General features: G+C 45.6%; 1 protein-coding gene across 6 annotated transcripts in view; it reads left to right on the top strand.

Annotated features, from left to right (window-relative positions):
- Positions 1-223: 223 nt before the first annotated feature.
- The window catches only part of SON (SON DNA and RNA binding protein), a 614,305-nt gene continuing 596,571 nt past the window's right edge, over positions 224-17,957 (top strand). For 5 of the 6 annotated variants that reach the window (XR_015299365.1, XR_015299366.1, XM_086935336.1 and 2 more), the window contains exon 1: positions 224-390. Coding sequence is in view for 3 of the 6 variants with exons in the window: in XM_086935336.1 (XP_086791462.1) it covers positions 311-390 (80 nt within the window). In the remaining 3 variants the exon portion in view is untranslated. The remainder of the gene's footprint in view (positions 391-17,957) is intronic. The other variant, XM_086935339.1, reaches the window with a different exon arrangement.

The following is a 17,957-nucleotide window of genomic DNA, read 5'->3' on the forward strand; positions in this document are numbered from 1 at the left end:
TCCAAATGCTATATTTCTGTATACGTGTCTACAGAAAGCTCATTTCGGTTCTTAATTTTAAAGAAAAGTTTGGAATACGTTAACATTTCGCAAAGTCGTCTATATTTTTTCTCTGCGGTACAATTGTAAGATGGCCGCGTTGCTAGAGATGGGGCGCAGACTGACTCGTCACAGGGCACGTTCCCTCTTTTATGTTGGCTGCGCCCGTGACAGGACCGGCTGTCGCTCGCGTTTGGACCGCTGCTCGTTTCCGGAGCGTTGCATTGTGGGATGGATCTGCTGCGGCCGCGGAGTAGATCGCGGCCGAGTTATGGCGGCCAACTTCGAAGAGATCTTCAGGTCCTTCGTTGTCAGTAAATTCAAGGAGATACAGGAGGAGACAATGAGCAGGTATCTCGAGAGAGAGGGTGTTAGAGAGCAGCATGGGGTTGTTAACGCGGTGGTAGTCAGTTGGGGTACGTAAATGTTGCTCGGATCTCTGGGAGGAAGATGGAGATCGGTGGGGAGGAAAGATCTAGAGGAGAGGGGTTTAGAGGGAGCTGTCGGGGTGGTTCATGGGCTGACCCGATTACCAGTTATAGTTATCTTGGACGGAGAGTGTTGCGGTGAGGCTCAGGGAATGGCGGCCATTCGTGTGTGTTCGCATCATCGGGAAATGGTGCATTTTAACTTTGGGCCCACTGTGGTAACGTATGAGGTTGAGCGTGCCCGCCCCTCGTATTCTGATAGGACGAGGAACTTTAAAAAAACACAACGGTGTGTGCATTTCCATGAAAACAAACCAGGCGGAAATAGAAACAAAACACAGAGCACATTCGCTGTTGACCGTAGTACTATAACCATTTCTCTCATGGAGTGTGGCAGCACACTGTTTGCTGTGGCATGGTTTCGTTTATGCAATCTGCCATAAAATTAAAGTCACTTGTTCTCAAGGGAGAGTTCATAACCATTTCAGCATTTTATTGTAATTTTACTAACGTCCGTGGTTCATATGAAATAAGAAATTATAATACAACACGAGTCGTAACACAAAACAGCTCCTTTTCTGATGCACACTACATCATTCCAACCCGATAATTAATATCTATATTGCTTATCAACAACCGAAATGTCAGTCTACTGTTTCTTCTGGATAACATTTTTCCATCGTCTGTGGCAGTGAATAAAAACCAAGCTCGCATGGAATAACATGTCTTGTTATTTTGAACAATGGGTTAAAATGAATACCATAAGAATAACCCCGTTGTCTCTAGGCTGATTACAGTTGTAAGACTGGCGTCCAGAATCTGCCACATTGAGTGCATTAATCTATTAATTTAATACCTCTCTGATGAAATTGTGTTTAGCTGCTGTATAATTGCACTGGAGAGGAAATCACTGGCATGTGCCTCTGTATAAATGTAATATATCTTTGAGAGTCATTAGCATGAATGTGTAAGGTCTGGTGGCAAGTGCTGTAATGATGAATTCCCATGTTAAAGTGAATAGATATTTTGATCAGCATTCTGTAGCTTGCCACATAGATAGTTTACCCGGTCCTCTTTTTGTCTGGCATAGAGACCGGCTTATACGTTGAACGGCTCATGACATTTACGTACATAAATGGGGGTCAGCATCATTCAATTTTGGTGTGTCTAGCTGTCATTTTGCTTCTGCCCACAGCAACATAATTATGCCTGATCACAAGAGAACTTCAGTTTCAGGCTTGTAAGTTAGTCCCTTAGTTTGCCAATGCCTTTTATTATTCCTGGTGTCTCTTATTTTTTTATTTATTTCCTTGTGTTGTACTTATACTTGCGTGTTTAAGATGTCTTCATATTACAATAATTCTCAGCCAATATTACCTTTTTTTGCATATGTAAAGCCATCATTTTCTGTGATGTGCATTAAACTGAAAGGGTTTCTATAGTTGTTGTAAGGACACATGCCCATCAAAATCAGAACATGTCAATTAAGATGATACGTGATCGTTATTGTTATTGTAACATTTTTTATGGCAAACCACTCTTGCGGTGCCATTTAGGCGACAGCGTGCGTTCAGTTTCGTTGTATGGTATGTTTGTGCAATAAAAATGTTTTGTACAATAAGAATGCAAAAAAAATTAACCGCCAGATAAGCTTGGCATGGCCAGGCCTATTGGCGTTGCCAATGCTTGTTTTGTATTCTAGTATTTTTTTTTTTTTTTAAATATTTGTTGGTTGTCACAGTTGAAGCTTATGATTGGTGCTAATTATTGGGCATCTGGGAATATGGTTGGTATATTGAGACATGATTTGTGATGAAGTAAGCTGATGCAGTTTTTGGGTATATGTTGTTGATCAAAATGCTCATGAACGTGACCTAATTTGAAGAGAACTCTGCAGTCCATCTTGTTATGTACTTTTGGTAACGTTATTGAACTCCTGCGGGTCAAACCTTTGTGACCATGAACATCTTTAATGTTGAAGAGCACAGATGCTGAAACACTTATTTTAGTCAGGTGTGAATAAATATTGTTTTTAACTGTGCAAGTCATTAAGTGGATATGACTATGGCAGGAGTTTCATGTTATATGGTTGCTGTGAGATATGTGGTGTTTAGAGCAACCATGTTTGTCCTTCTCTGTGTGTGTGCACGCACGCTTTAAAATAGATAATTTTGCTTTTTATATTGTATGTTGAGGGCATTGTTGGTAATGAGAAGTTTGATGCCAATTATTTTAATTGCTAATTTCTAGTGGCATTGATAATCGGGGCAATATTGAATCGGAATATTAATGTTGTTACAATTATTTTGGCAACATACTGAAGCTCAATTACCACTGAAAAGGTAACACAACAGGATGACCTGGGTGGGGCAACTTGATGCCTTTAATATTACTTCCACACACTTCACTCGGAACAAACCATCAATAAAATGTTTGAATACATAAAATACATATTTTGTGAATAGCTACACACTGGCACTTATACACTGAATAGTTCTTCCAATTTGTGGGAGTTAATAACAGTCCAATATGTCCTTTGATGTGATGTTTTCCCTGAGTAAATTGGAACTGTGAAAGTGGAATCGCCTGTTTCATAGTCTCAAGTTAGTTGAAAGTTGACTTATGAAGTGCAGCAAAAGACCACACACCTGGAGGGACTGCGTGGGCGTTTAAATGGACTGCGGTGCCGCATGAGTGCAGTCAGGGAGGTCCGCAGAAGCGGTCTTAGCTGTCAGATAAAGGTGCGAAGAAGAAAAGGAACATCAGTGAGCAGTGCTTAAACAAATATCTCACAGATGTGTGCTGCAAACAGAGAGGAAAAGTGACAAAAAATGTCATTCAAGGGATGAGAGCTGATTAAAAAAAAAAAAAAAAGGTAGGTGTGTCAGTTACTAAGACTGCACTAAGAAACACATCCGAGGAAATAATTAGTAACTCTGAAATCCTCAAATTATTGTTGAATTGATTCAACAAGTTACTGTCTGTAATAGTAAAAGAAGTACTGAGAACTTTTTCACCTGATATTTTGTAAAAGCCGTACAGGCAATAATGGGAAAAACTATATCGGTGAATAAGGTATGAATGAGAATTTTATGAAAAACAGATCGTTTGAAGATACAAGAAAGTTGCAAGTAGGTAAGCAAGAGGTAACAGATTGTGACAATAAATGCCAAATGAAGGAAATGAATAAGATGATTATCAAAGCTACTCCTAAATGAGTATGACTGTTCAAGCAGAGATACAAGCATATCAAGATGGTTACATAGTTCCTTTTAACAAGAACTCAATACAGCAAAGTAGAAAAATCTTCCCCTTTAAAGAAGAAATGGAATCCACAAGGTCTGTGTACTTGGAGGTAACAAATAGTGTAAATAGTGAGCTAAGCCAATAGAAAATTGGTGGTAGGATTCTTGAAATAAGTTGCGAATGTAATACACTTAGTGATAGGTCAGTCTTAGAAATCATTCCACCAGAGGTTTCACAAAAGGATTTGATTGAGATGCCCTTCTCCTCAGTGCTGTTGGGGAAACTAGAAATCTTTGGAGAAAAAGTAAGCCCCATTCCGGTAAAAGATGTCATTCACCTAAAGATAAGGAGAAGAATTGTTTAGTCTGTTCTTGGCAGTTCCAAAGTGAAGAATGATAGACAAAGATGTTACTTGTTCTTCCTCTAACGGACATATATACTGTTCTCTTAGGGTTTTGGTGCAACAAAAAGTAAACCATGTATGTTAATACAGTAGGTTCCATTCAAGTATAGAAGCATCTGATCTGGTATCACCGGGAAGACCTACATGATCTTTCTGTACATGAAACCCCCCTAACTGTGCACTCCCGTTTTAGCCAACCTCATCAGTTGTTTGGCTCCAAGGGTGTTTGAACTCCATCTACCAAACCAGGCTAATGCACAGGTTGACTGTTCCATGATACTTTCAAGGGTGTTTGTAGAGACCTGGGCAGTGGCCAACCGCCAAAGATGACGGATTTGTAAGATGGGAGCTCCCTTGCCGGGGCCTAGCTAGTCCGGACTATCGTCACCCTCCGTGGCCCATCCGTCCAGTTTCCGCAGCGAAGGCCACTTGGACATCGGGGGCATGTTATAACCCCATTCTGGCGCCACATCATTGCTGCAAGGTGGTACAATTCCCGGCTCTGGCAGAAAATGGTGGCGCCTCCATCCCCACAACGCTTGCTGCCAGGTTGCATGATCTGGTGGTGCCTTCATAATCAGCCCGCATAACACCCAGAAGCTGATCCCTGACCATACAGTGACTGGTGAAAGCCGCCCGGGCAGGGTCTGGGTGTACAGTATCCCAGATTGCATGCTGTTGGTTGCTGCCGGGCCTGTTTGGACCCACCTGGACCGGAGACCGTGCTGAATAACTTTTTAACACCGTGTGGTGCCTGTAGATGTTGTGAAGGCTTGCGGATCTCTGCGACCTGCCTCCTCGGGGAGACGAGGAAGCGGGCCATCACTGACCCCTCCTCTCCTGTAGATTTGTGGCTGCCGACGCGGTTGGGCCTGTTGTTGACCCCTGGCCACACGGAGGAGAGGCCCGACTAAAGCGGTCTCTAAAGTTTCCGATGGCTGTGGTGCAGAGTGTTAATGTGGCTCATGGAGCACTACTGGGCCTGTGGCCGTGTGAGTTGAGGAACCTGTGACGGAGGAGGGCTGGGCCAGACTGGGTGGAGCTGTGAACGTGATGGGCCCAGAAGACGCAAAACTGTTGCTCTGAAGTCTTTTGGGCTGCACAGCAGGTAAAGGGACAGGGAGCTCTGACCCTTGGCAGGGCTACGACTTAACCACATTGCGTTTTGTTACCTGGTCCATCTGCACGCCTCTTTCCTGGTTGCATTCCCCTCATATAAGAAGCGCTGGTCTGGTGGCCACGTGGGCAGGTCACACTGCGGAGGAGAAGCAGCGGGGTGATCTCGGTATGCAAAGCCAGGTCCCTGTTGGATGCAGATCTGCCTAGCCCTTGTGGATACTGATAGCCCTACAAATATAGTAGTGCCTCACAGTGTGGAGAGTGGAGAAGCGTAAGATGCAAGCTGCCCGAGGTGCCCCCCTTATCTATGTGTACAGCACCAACCTGTAGCCCAGGCTGGCCCTCACAGTCGCCCAGGTTCAGGCATCTGTGCTAACCGGCTTGATTGGAGGTGGCACTACAAAACCCACTTGTGGACATGCAAGAATAGAGGTGACAGGCCAGAGACACGGAGCAGCAAGAACCCACCTCACACCAAAGTGCTTACTACGTCCTCAACCCCCACGCCCCCTGCCTGGGGTGCTACTTATGGAGTCTTGGGATGCACCAAAGGAAAGCAGACTGATGCAAGGAATTCAGGCACACCTAAGCAGACACCTCCACGGTGGGCATGGAAGTAGAACTGATACTCCCCACCTCATTGGGCACTCCTCAGGATAAACTGGATTTACTTTTGAAGGAAATTAGGGAGTCCCGCATGGTGTTGGAACAGCAATTTAGGTCCCTCGCTACAGATTTTAATCTCCTTGGAGCGGTCCACAAGAAGCTCATGGACAAAGTGAATACTAATACGATGCTGCTACAGGACCTAATAACCCCTTTCTGGAAGGAACAGTCTGAAATCATGGAACGGCTCCAACATCAGATCTCTGTTGCAGGACAGGCTCGAAGACGCTGAAGGGCGCTCATGTCGAAATAATGTCAGAATAATTGGAATGCCGGAAAATAGCGAGGGCCCTAATGCAACTCAATTTATAGAGACTTGACTACGTATGGCGGAGGCCTCGGGAGGACTCTCAGAGCTGTTCTGTGTAGAACGGGTGCATAGTGTTCCTGCGAAGAGGAGGGCACCAGTGGCACCCCCTCAACCCATAGTAGCCTGAATACTCAGTTTCAAGGAACGTGATACACTTACCCAAATTGCATGTGAAAAAGTACTGATCAAACAAGACAATGCACATGTCTTCTTGTTTCTTAACTACACCCTACACGTTCAGAACCAGAGTGGCTCTTACCATGGGATCAAGCAACACTTCCAATCCCAAAATTTGAAATATGCTCCACTGTGCCCCGCCTGGCTGAAAATCATACACAAGCAAGAGAATACCTTCTGTGATACTCCAGCAGAAGCATGAGAATGGATAGAACATGCATTCCCTGATCTCCCTGTAGCTGAAAACCTCAAACATACCGCCACGTATATCGCACGACGACCACAGGCGAAGTTCCGGCGCAGAAGACAAACGCTGCGAGGATCATCTCTTCTACACCCCTGAGCACCTGTTGGAGGGCCAACAAGCATCCATCATATCTGCAGCTGCACTTCGGGAGGCACGCCAATTTACAGATTAAGAATCCTCATGGGGCGACACGGTTCACTCCGAAACGGACAACAGTCCGATGCTTTTCCCTTCTATGACGCTGCAGATGGCAAATGACTTACTAGGCTGATGGGTTGTAGCTTGAATACATTGGATGGGCATTGGATCCTACTGTATTTTATTGTCTCTTCTCTGCCACAGTGTTGGTGGGGTAGCTGGGATATTATCCCAAGGCGTGAATAATTGCCAATTGGTTCCATATACTACATTCAAGTAGGTATGTATGTTGATGGGGGTGAAATGGGTGGGTGTAACTACTTTTGTATTACATTGGGGTTTGTGTTTGGCTTGGCTGGCCCTGGGGCCGGGACGCAATGTTTTTTTGGATGGGTACACTAGCTCCTCCTAGGTGTCAACGTTGGCTGTTGTGCCTAAATGGCCCTATTTGCAGCTGCACGTTACACAGCACAGTGGTTATGTTATGCTGCTATACTATGTTCCTCATTTGAAACCTGTATTGGGAAGTTCTTGGGGGGTTTTGATGGGTGCCAGATTACTATTGATACAATAGGCCTGACTCTGGAGTATGCACAGATACTATAGCACACATAGGAGGTGCCCATGACAGCGACTCAGCGCTATAACTTCACCACTTGGAACGTTCGAGGGATGGGGTCTATTCATAAATGTCATAGAGAACATGCGCAGTTGACTAGGTGATAGGCACATATAGTATTCCTACAGGAAACCCATCTGTATGCCTCAAACTCCAAAGGAAATTAAGAGGACAATTATTCCACACAACATACTCAGCGTTCGCATGAGGTACAACGATTCGGATCCGGGAGGGGGTCCCTTTTGTTGCTCAAGACAACCGTATAGATACTAATGGCAAGTACACCCTGATCCGAGGCTCTCTGGATGGTACACCAGTAGTGCTTGGAAGCCTCTATGCCTGAACACAAATCGAGACACTTTTTTTACCCAGGTGGGAATGGTACTTACAGACTGGACTATATATATCCCTGGATATCGGGTGGGGACTTTAACGCAGACTTGGACACTAATTTGGGTTGTTCACCCCCGCCAGGTGCAACTTCAATTCATCAGGCCAGAGCTCCTCTGAACTGGTCCGATGGGTGGTCACTGTGGGGTGCATGGCGTAGTCGCAACATGGGCATGCTTGAATACTCTTATTATTCTTCGACACACAAGTTGCACTCATGAATAGATCGTATATTCTGCACTCTGTCATTTTTACGCAAATCACATACACACCCTATATCGGTAAACATTCTCGGATCACAACTTATTGGAAGTGATTTTCTCCTGGGGGACGGGTTCCCACCTAATTCCCACATGGAGACTTGATTCTCGCCTCCTAGAAGACGGTGTTTTCCGTGACACTATGTCCTCAACCATCGCCACTTATTTTCTAAACGACACTGATACAGCTTCCTCTATAATGATAGAATGGGAACAATTCAAAGTGGTCTTGCATGAGACAGTTTTAGTTCTATTGTGGGAGCATGCCAGACTGTAAGCCAGAACTTGAAGCCTGGTGGAGAAGGGCTTGGGCACGCTTGAGCGTGAAGCGGCTCAGAGCACGGACTAAAGATCTCTGTGACTCCTGCATTGAATATGCGGAATTCCTTGAACAGTTGCATATCATAGATTTCAGCACGTACATCCAGAGGCAGCCAGCCCTGGTACACTATTAGCACGGCTGATTAGAAATGCTCCTCCCTCAGACCTGTACTTGAGATTGTCACCCCGGTGTAAACCTGTGTAACTACTTGGAACTAAATCAATGTGACCTTTTACAACGGACAACCTCTTTACTCGTCCACTCCAGGTGGACTTGTAAGCGATTGAAAGTTTCTTAAACATGTTGCGCCTACTCCAAGCGACGGCAGATGCAAAGTGTCGTTTGCAGTGCCAATAAGTTTCTGAAATCCGTACTGCTATTAGGGAACTCCACTGTAACAAGACCCCAGGTTTAGATGGCATCCTGTTGGAGTTTTATGCTGCTTTCACCATACTGCTGGCTCTTCGAATATAGGGGCTATATCTGGAATCTTTACTAGCAGGGTCACTGCCTCCCACAACAGTGCAGGTATAACTGACCTCGCTGCCTAAACATGATAGAGACCATACAGATATCTTCGCATATAGGCCTCTATCACTGCTTATTACAGAATACAAAATACTTAGCAAAATACTTCCTTATCACTTCCTCCCCCTTTTACCGAGATTAATACACCCAGATCAATGTGGGTACTGTTTCGACCAGAAGTACCTCACTAAATATTCACAGGCTTTCCCCCATCATGGCTGCCTGTTCGGATATTTTCCAGAGAGCAGGGTGCCTTTCGTAGGACCTTCAAGAGGCCTACCATACACTGAGCTCGAAATGCATGCTGGCCACCCTCGGGAGGTTTGGAATGCCCATCTAAGTTTTATCCAGTTGGTTAAATTATTGTACACTTCCCCTAGACCCACAGCACGCACTGAGGCCTATATCGTGCAGGCCTATCATCTATAATGGGACACGAGAAATATACCCCGGATGATTGATCAGGGGATACTTCAGACTGTTGTGTCCATTGGTGCCAGTCCCCAACATCGACCCCGGTACTACTCAAGATTGCACTTACTTCCTGGAAATTTGCCCTGAAATGCACAGCAAAGACCACTGCCTATTGGCATGTCCCAGGTGCCCCAAACAAGACATATGCTCTAGGTTGATGCCCTGCTTAATTATTTGAGCCAGGTCACGGCAGCCTGAAGGGGGTAGTTGGGGGGTACAACGTGGCACATGGCAGAAAGTTGCCTTCTAGGCCTCTAGCCCTGGAAAAAGGGTCACAGAGTCCAGGCTAGATTTGCGGAACTGACACTTGTTCTGGCCAAATTCACCAGGAGGTAGAAATCTGATGCTCCACCTAGGGTTTTGACATGGAGAGAAGTAGTAGAACACTGGGGTCTAGCAGAGTGTGCCGCTCTCCACAGGGAAGAGCATTGTGGCTTACGGAAAAGACCCACAGTCATGAGCTGGGACCTCTTATTTGAGTCTTTAAAGGCTTTGGACACCCTTTCCACCCTGTGACATGTCACTATTATACCTTTTTACAGCTCTTTACCATGATGGACTGTGATTTGGTCACTCTGTTATGCCTGCCGATTTTGCCCGTCATTCTCATTGCCAGCATGGTAAGTGGGCGGTGGTAGAGCCCACAAGCTACTGCTGTTATTCAGACCCACTGAGATAGCGCTTTTTAAAACTCTTTAACTGTTTTTTACTTTGTTTTTAACAGTGTTGCTATAACGTACCTGGGGTCCAGAAGCTTGGTAGTGGGAGGGTGGGGCTGATAGGACGCTCCGGGGGCCTGTACTCGACTGTCCCTCCTTCCTGCCCGGTCGACGTGGCGAAGATCGCCGTTGCGCGGAGGGCGTGGAAGGGAGAGCGAGGCACTTCAGGTTGCGGTCAGCGGTCTAGTAGTTGCAGCACATGGTAAAGGGCATATGCGAGAGCGGCCGCGCAGCGGGTGCGCCAAAGGCAAGCCCGTCTGCGGCCGTTCGGGGACCAGGGCCAGAACCCCTGGCCAAAATAATGTTTGCATGCAGTGGAGCACAACTGTAGGATCTCCGCCCCAGGATACCTAGCGTGTGCAGCCACAGTATGAAGGTCTATCAGGACGTTGGATGTGATCACTGCCCGTTTGGTTATAGTACTGTTGTCGTGTTCATACCTAGGACCCTAATTCGATATTCCTGATTTCATGCCCATGTGAGGTTATAATCAATAATATCCTGATAAAGGCATAAGAATCAGATTCATATTCAGTAATAGCCCATGCAATCCAAAGCACAGCACGGCTAATCCCATTGACTCCTAGAAAGCACAACGCGTTCTTTAAACAAACCAAGCCTCCAGCAGCCCCGGAAAACTCCCCCTGCTTTTGTTTTGATTTGAACAAGAAGTCCAGCAAGAACTGTTAGTACTTGATGACGTCTTATGTCCAACCTTGCGTCAAACCCGGCACCTTTCAGGTATAAAATACCAACAGTTGCCTTAAGCAAACACACAGTGGTTTGGAGCAGAGCGGTCATCTACTTGCCCGAGAGCCCAGCTGATGCGAGTGCCCACGGAAGCCGCCCCTCCTGTTTTGACGCACTGAGAGAGCCGCTGTCTTTTTCTCCAGCCGAGAAAATCCAGCTCCGGTGTTTCCAGCCTACCCTTGCGGGTTGCTTGGATATAGAGTCCCGAGGAAAGAGATACCAGACCTCCCACATTCTATTACCAAGGTACGGAGCTGACTAAACCCTTAAGAGAATTCTTGATGCAGATTCTTGGCAAAATAATCTTAACCAACTTAACTTCAACTGCTACTTACTCATCCCATCCCACGAATTAGGCTTAGGTTAGGTACACCGGGGTAGCCTTAGTTAGAGGCACCAGTTGAGTACTTTAGTCAATGTATTTATGTATGTATATATTTTATCCATTTTAAAGTATCATATGGCTAAGAAACCGTATCAATGCTTTTACAGTATTATTTCAGAATACTACTTTTACTGTACGCACTTTACTTTACTTTAAGTATTACAATTGTGGCAATTCATTTCTCTTGCATGAGAAGGAAGACTGCTCAATAAATAACACCTTTTTATTGAAAACGCCGTCTTTATTTCTCTGCATTCTGGTGAAACTAAGTATGCACTGCTGACTGAGTGAAATAGCTGTCTATTGTTTTCACACGACTCTAGAGATATACTCTTATTCTGAGGAAGCAAAGTTGTCATGTTTATGCGGTTGTCAGAAACTGAATCCCTTGTCTGAGCCAGGGGAGCTTATCCCTCCCTATTCATTCAAGAAAGTTTCCAGTGACCTCTGAGCTAGCTGGCGCAAACCTAAATTAAGTTTAACCTAGTCAGTAGAGACCTAGATGACCTCAGTCCTACGTCTACACTGCTGTTTGTTATTCCAATGCGCAGAGCCTATTGGGAAAATAGGAACTACACTACACTGTAGATGAGCTAAAGTTAGGGGCAACAGGATTGGCTTGCGGCCTGTTAAAATTGCAGATCGATGTGCAAACACAAATTGGACATCTGTGATTTACTTGCTGATAGAAAACCCAACCTTTTATTCCTTACGGAGACATGGCTGGACTCCGACTCTGACTTATGAGAATTAATTTGTTGATGCCACTTTTTTAAATGTGATTCTATATAAATTTTTATATTGTGTATTGAATGTTCATTGCAGATTTGTTATTGATTATGTAATGAGAAATATTTTCTTTAATGATTTGTATTACGTATTTGTCTGTGATTGATCCTTTTAACTTGGTAAGCAATAAAAATCGAATCTAGACTTACCCACATCCTTTCTTCTCTTTATATTTATTTTTCTGAAACTGAAAAAGTCTGTGGTTTAGGTGCCTTGGTTGTTACTTTTCATGCTATTAATCCCTGACCTAGGACTTGTAGTATTCATCCTCTCAGGGGGTCCTTGATATTTACACATAATGGACTCCGACTCTGAGCCAGATATTATTGAGGCCCTCCTCCCGGAGTACACGATAGCCAGAATTGATAGGACAACTGGCAGAGGCGGTGGGGTAGCCATTGTCTCTAAACATCCTTTATGCTGCTCTCTGGAGCCTATGTCCATAGTGGATGGTGAGGCAGGCTCATTTATACTTAGTGTCAGCTCTCACCTTACGGTGAAAGGACTCATGGTCTATAGAACTCCTTGCCCGCACACTCGGTTTGTGCCTAGCCTATTGGAGGGAATTACGGACTCAGCTCTACGGAATAATAAATTCCTATTGCTGGGGGATCTTAATATCCATCTGGAGAATTCCCTCAATAGGGGGGCTTTAGACTTATGCCAGGAACTACAGTCATTGCAATTAGATCTGAAATCTAATGCCCCTACCCATCAGCATGGCCATTTACTAGATCCAGTATTTGCTAATTGGAAGGGAGTTGAAGTCACCAATCCCATCCCTATCCCATGGTCCGACCACTTATTTATTCCCTTTGTGGTAATGGTCCTTGAACCTAGTGCCCTTGAGCAACCAGTACTAAACCACCCGTGTCGTAAATGGGCAGGTTTTTCACAGACTAAGTTTAATGAAGCACTGGTCCGAGGAGGGTCACCGGGGGGTACCGACACGGAAACTGCCTGCTCCAACCTAGAAAGACACATAACTCAAGCTCTAGACAGTGTAGCCCCTCTTCGGCAGAGTAAAACTTTGCATAGAGCACAGAAATCTGCACCTTGGTACAATGATGATTTGCGCCTGGCTAAGACAGAGTGTAAACATCTGGAGAGACTATGGAGAAAAGGCTTTCTTAGTCAGGTCAAGCTGGAATATCTAGAAAAAGGTAATAAGTACCATAGGCTTATAAACGGGCCAAGGCCGCTTACTATACAGAGAGAATTGGAGCAGCAGGAAAGTCTTCTAAGGAATTATTTAAGATCTGTAAGGAGATTTCCTCACTAACAGCGTCTGCTACCCCTATGTTGGGTTCAGTGGAATCAATGGACCATATTGCAGTCTTCTTCTCGAGAAAGTGGAGGAAGTTTAGTCCTCCTTTCCGGGAATCAAAAAAATGGGTGCAGAATTTGGGGAACCGATCGGAGGAACTGGTGCAAGCCAGAGGCTGGAAAGCTTTATCACCCCTTCCCCCCCCCGAATCTCTCTGTAGGATCTGTAGTTCTATAAAGTCTGGCTCACCCAGGGATCCTGCCTCACCCAAATTGCTTGGGGAGAGTATTGCCACTCTTGAGCCTTATATACGGCATCCTTTTAGATGCATCATTTAGTATGCATACGCTGCCAGATAGCTGGAAAAAGGCTGTGGTTCTTCCACTCCATAAGAAACCTAATATCAGCCCTGAGAACCTGGGAAACCTCCGCCCTATCTCGCTGCTACCGTATGTGGCGAAAGTGGCAGAGAAGGCAGCAAACCTACAGCTCATGGCCTATGTGGAAGAAGCTAATCTCCTTCACCCCACTCAATATGGCTTTCGGTCCCTTCACTCTACAGAGTCAGCTCTATTAATGGCCACATAGGGTATTAGAAGAAAAACAAGGTAGTCCCTCTTACTGACTCAAAAAAGGGGATAGCACTTGCTTATATGATGCCACTGTAACTCACGAGATCTTTACAATTTCAAGCCACTCATAACAGTTTATACCAAGTTATAACAATCAACAAATTCAAATAAAATATCTTAGTCATTTATTAAAAGAATTTTTTACAATGTTAAACAACAAATAACTGTGCCACAGAAAAGTATTAAAAAAGAGTGTCAGCATCATGCAAAAATGATGTACATCTCTTAGGTATACACAATACGCAATTTAAAAACAACAATTTAAAAAAAACCAAGTTGTCGACGCAGCGTTTCGGTTCTTAAGTTGACACCTTCATCAGGACGGGGTTTTTTAAAAAGAACGAACTCGTGTTGTCTTCCTCTATTTTAAATTGAAGGAGACAATTCTAGATTCATGGTAGAATATCACATGAATTTCAAATGGATTGTAACAGTTGTAAAGGGGATTCCCTTTTATCTGAATGCTTAAAAGGAGTTTTCATTCAATGGAGGAAAAAGGAGCCACCGATATATAGGACAGTTTCTTTCAAAAGGCTTCCCCTATCAATGAGGTACCAACGAAAAAATGAAGCACGTGACTGGATGGCGTCAGGCTATTTTCGTTCTGTAGGGATTAGTTCCTTGTCACTGTTCTTGGAGGGTTTTTTTTACATTCACCTCCCTCTTTTCCGGGATTCGGCCTCCCTGCTCCTATTTTCACTCCAGAATCATCGGGTATTCATAGGGTATTATGCAGGGAGCCGATGAGGGGCAAACAATGGCTCTCATCCTTTTGGACCTGAGCGCTGCTTTTGACACTGTGGCACATTACACCTTGCTACTGTGTCTGAATAAGGGCGGTGTCTCAGGCTCTGCTTTTAAAATGGATACAATCATTCCTGATGGAACTCCGCTTTCAGGTCAGACAGGGTGCCTACTACTCTAATGCTATAAAACTGGATCAAGGGTGTGCCTCGGGGCTCTGCCCTGAGCCCCGCCCTATTCAATCTTTATGTATCTCCAGTGGCGAGTATATTTGAGGGTTTCGGAATCAGGATTGTGTTATATACTAATGACACGCAGCTGATTATCTCGCTAACGTGGGCACCGGATCTTGCGGCGTCCAGAGCTTGCATGCAGGATCTTGCCTCTTGGATGGCCAACAACTGCCTGAGGTTGAATGGTAACAAGACAGAGGTGCCCGTGGTGGTGGGGGGGCTGTCTGTGTGGTCATCGGCATGGTGGCCGCCTTGCTTGGGTCCAGCCCCTATACCGTGTTCACAGGCTAAGAACCTGGGTGTATGGGTAGACTCTGATCTCACTTTCGAACCCCATATCCGGCGAGTGGTGAGGACTTGTTTTGGTGTCCTGAAAGGTCTAGGTAAAACAATGAACCTCCTTCCGATAGAGGCCAAGAAGGCGCTAGTGCATGCACTTGTTACTTCAAGCTTAAGACTATGGTAACATACTGTATTTAGGTGCCGCTGTCAAAAGCCTTAACCGACTTCAGGTCATGCAAAATGCGGCGGCTCGGTTGGTCTTGAGGCAGCCGAGAAGGACTGCCTCCAAAAGGGCCATGGATACTCTTCACTGGCTTCCGGTCAGGAAAAGAATCCTGTTTAAGGCCCTTTGTACATGCCACTGCATCACCCAAAACATCGGTCCTAGGAATTTGCAGAGTCTTATTACTGTCTACAGGCCGGCAGGATCCCTCGGATCTAGTGGAACTGGCCTGTTGCTTGTCCCTAAATTTAAGAAGGCCAGGATGGGTGGCAGATCTTTCCGGCTCCTGGCGGCCAGGAGCTGGAACAAACTGCCTCTGGAGCTTTGGCTGGAACCCTCTGAGATTGGGTTTAGAAGAGGGCTAAAACTTATTTGTTCCTTCAGTAATAGGCCTGTGCATCTCTAATCTTGGCATGGGGCTCTATGCTCTCCCTCTTACCATAGCGCGGGGACACGCCGTTGGGCGTAACCAGGCGCTTTATAAGCTTCCTTATTATTATTCATGTATGACGTTTCGAATCTGACCGGTTATAGTAAAATCTTCTCAATGTATGCCATCCCACGCAACGATAAGATGGGTACCTGTGTAAGCTCCCAATGTTTCGGGGACATCGGCCAAATAGATACGTCTGAGTCGGAGATTCCTTGTTGTGCCGTCAGTGGGTGAGGGAGGGGCTCTTCAGTTTGCATTACTCGCAATTATCTTTTTAAGCTGGGTCGAAATTAAATGCAACTATGAATGTACAAATCTATTGCCTATAAGAGTGTCCCAACTGTTGTACTAGACGCTGGCCTTTCCTAATGTGCTGGTTATGTATACTAATGTTGCCAAATATGCTCTCTTGCATTTTATATGTACTTTATTATGCGCTACTTACTGTATCTTGTAACGCCCAATAAAATCTGTATTAAAAAAAAAGGGTGTTTGTAGAGACCTATACATTTAAACACAAAAAACAATCCAACTATGCAGCCTCGGGGGGCCATCCGTCCTCACAGCCAGGTGTGATGTAGGAAGGAGATATAGGGGCCCTTTGGTGGCCGGTAGGTGAGGATGGGACTGGAAGGTAGAGGGTAAAAGGGCTCAGCCAAGATGATAGTTTGGGAGGAAATACTGATGCATGGGGGAGGGAATGGAATACGTGGCGAGGAGAAGTGCAGAAGGCGGGATGAAGTTAAAGGTAGGAGGAGGGTAACACCCCCCTGTCCTGCAATTTCGCATCCACATGTTGAAGCGTGCATCCCCACAGGCACAGTGCCACACAACTTTCACTAGAGCCTGGTATCTTCTTAATCAGAATTGCCATGGGGTCAGCTCCAGATCTTTCGCTTGGCATACCCTGACTTACCGCCCCATCGCCTGCATCCTCCTGCGGGTGCTCCCAAGTCTCTAGTACATCCAGCCACAACCCTGCTATTGGATGTTCATGTTTACCACAGATGTCTTCTCTAAGTAGGGCTCTCTCTTCAGCTGGCTCTCAAGCTGTGACATCCTTCACTCAAGTCTCCATGACCTTGTCTGTCCTGGATTTTCACATCATGGCTATACGTCTTTTTTCCATGTTCAGAGCTAAAGCCAAGAATTTAGTGCCCACTTTCCGCGCTCCTGGTCTGGGGAACAATGCCAGCAAGTGGGTTTCTACGGTGCAGGTAAGCATGCGACCCAGTGTTATATTGAGTGTACGTAACATCTCCTCTCAGAATGGCCACAAGTGAGGGTAGTTCCAGGTCATATGGCAAAAGTCTGCGTACAAGAAGGTGCCCCTGGGCTGGCCCATGGTTCCCACAATAGATGATCTGTAGTCTGTGAGGAGTCAAATATGTCATTTGGACATTGTTAAATAGGATATACTTGGGCCTCATGTTGCTAGAGATTCTCTTAGGGAATGCCAAGACCATGCCTCACTTGGGGTTCTTGACCTCCTGCCCCAGCAGTGTCCCCCCAACCTTTCCCGGATCGCCACTAGAAGTTTCCGGACCATGCCTGCCAATGACATAAAGAACTATTTTATGAGGTGTTTCCCAGAACCCATGGTCACCAGTAGTTGTACTGCATGCGTCTCAGGTTCGTCCCGACTGCCTGACCACGGGCCCCAAAAGTATCTAACTAGTGCTTCACATGTTAACAATTGACCTGAGGCAAGTCATGCTCGCTCATTAAATCTTCTAGCAGTATCTGCGTTCCTATCTGATAGCAGTCACCCACTGTTATTAGACTGGCGTCTGTACAGGCTGCCAGTTGGGAATCTGGGAAAAAAGCAAGCGGATCGCCATGAGGGAGTCCTACCAGGGGCAATACATGGGCATATAGTGGCATTCCCTCCATCCTTTTGTACGCACATTTTCTAGCATTTTAAGGCCACTGTTGATAATACACCTGGCTGGGTACCTCATCCACTGGGCAGAGTAGTTTTGCAAGCAATGTACCCTAATGGGTCGCCAAACCCACTGGGCCTAGTCCTTCCTGATAGGCTCCGTCAAGCCAATGAGTGACCCACTGCATCTGAGGCCCCCAAGCCTCCCTTCCCAGGGGAGCTACTGAGAACCTCCAATGAAACTCTGTGGTG

The sequence above is a fragment of the Lissotriton vulgaris genome, chromosome 8, assembly GCF_964263255.1.
Source record: "Lissotriton vulgaris chromosome 8, aLisVul1.2, whole genome shotgun sequence".
NCBI classification, from domain to species: Eukaryota; Metazoa; Chordata; class Amphibia; order Caudata; family Salamandridae; genus Lissotriton; species Lissotriton vulgaris.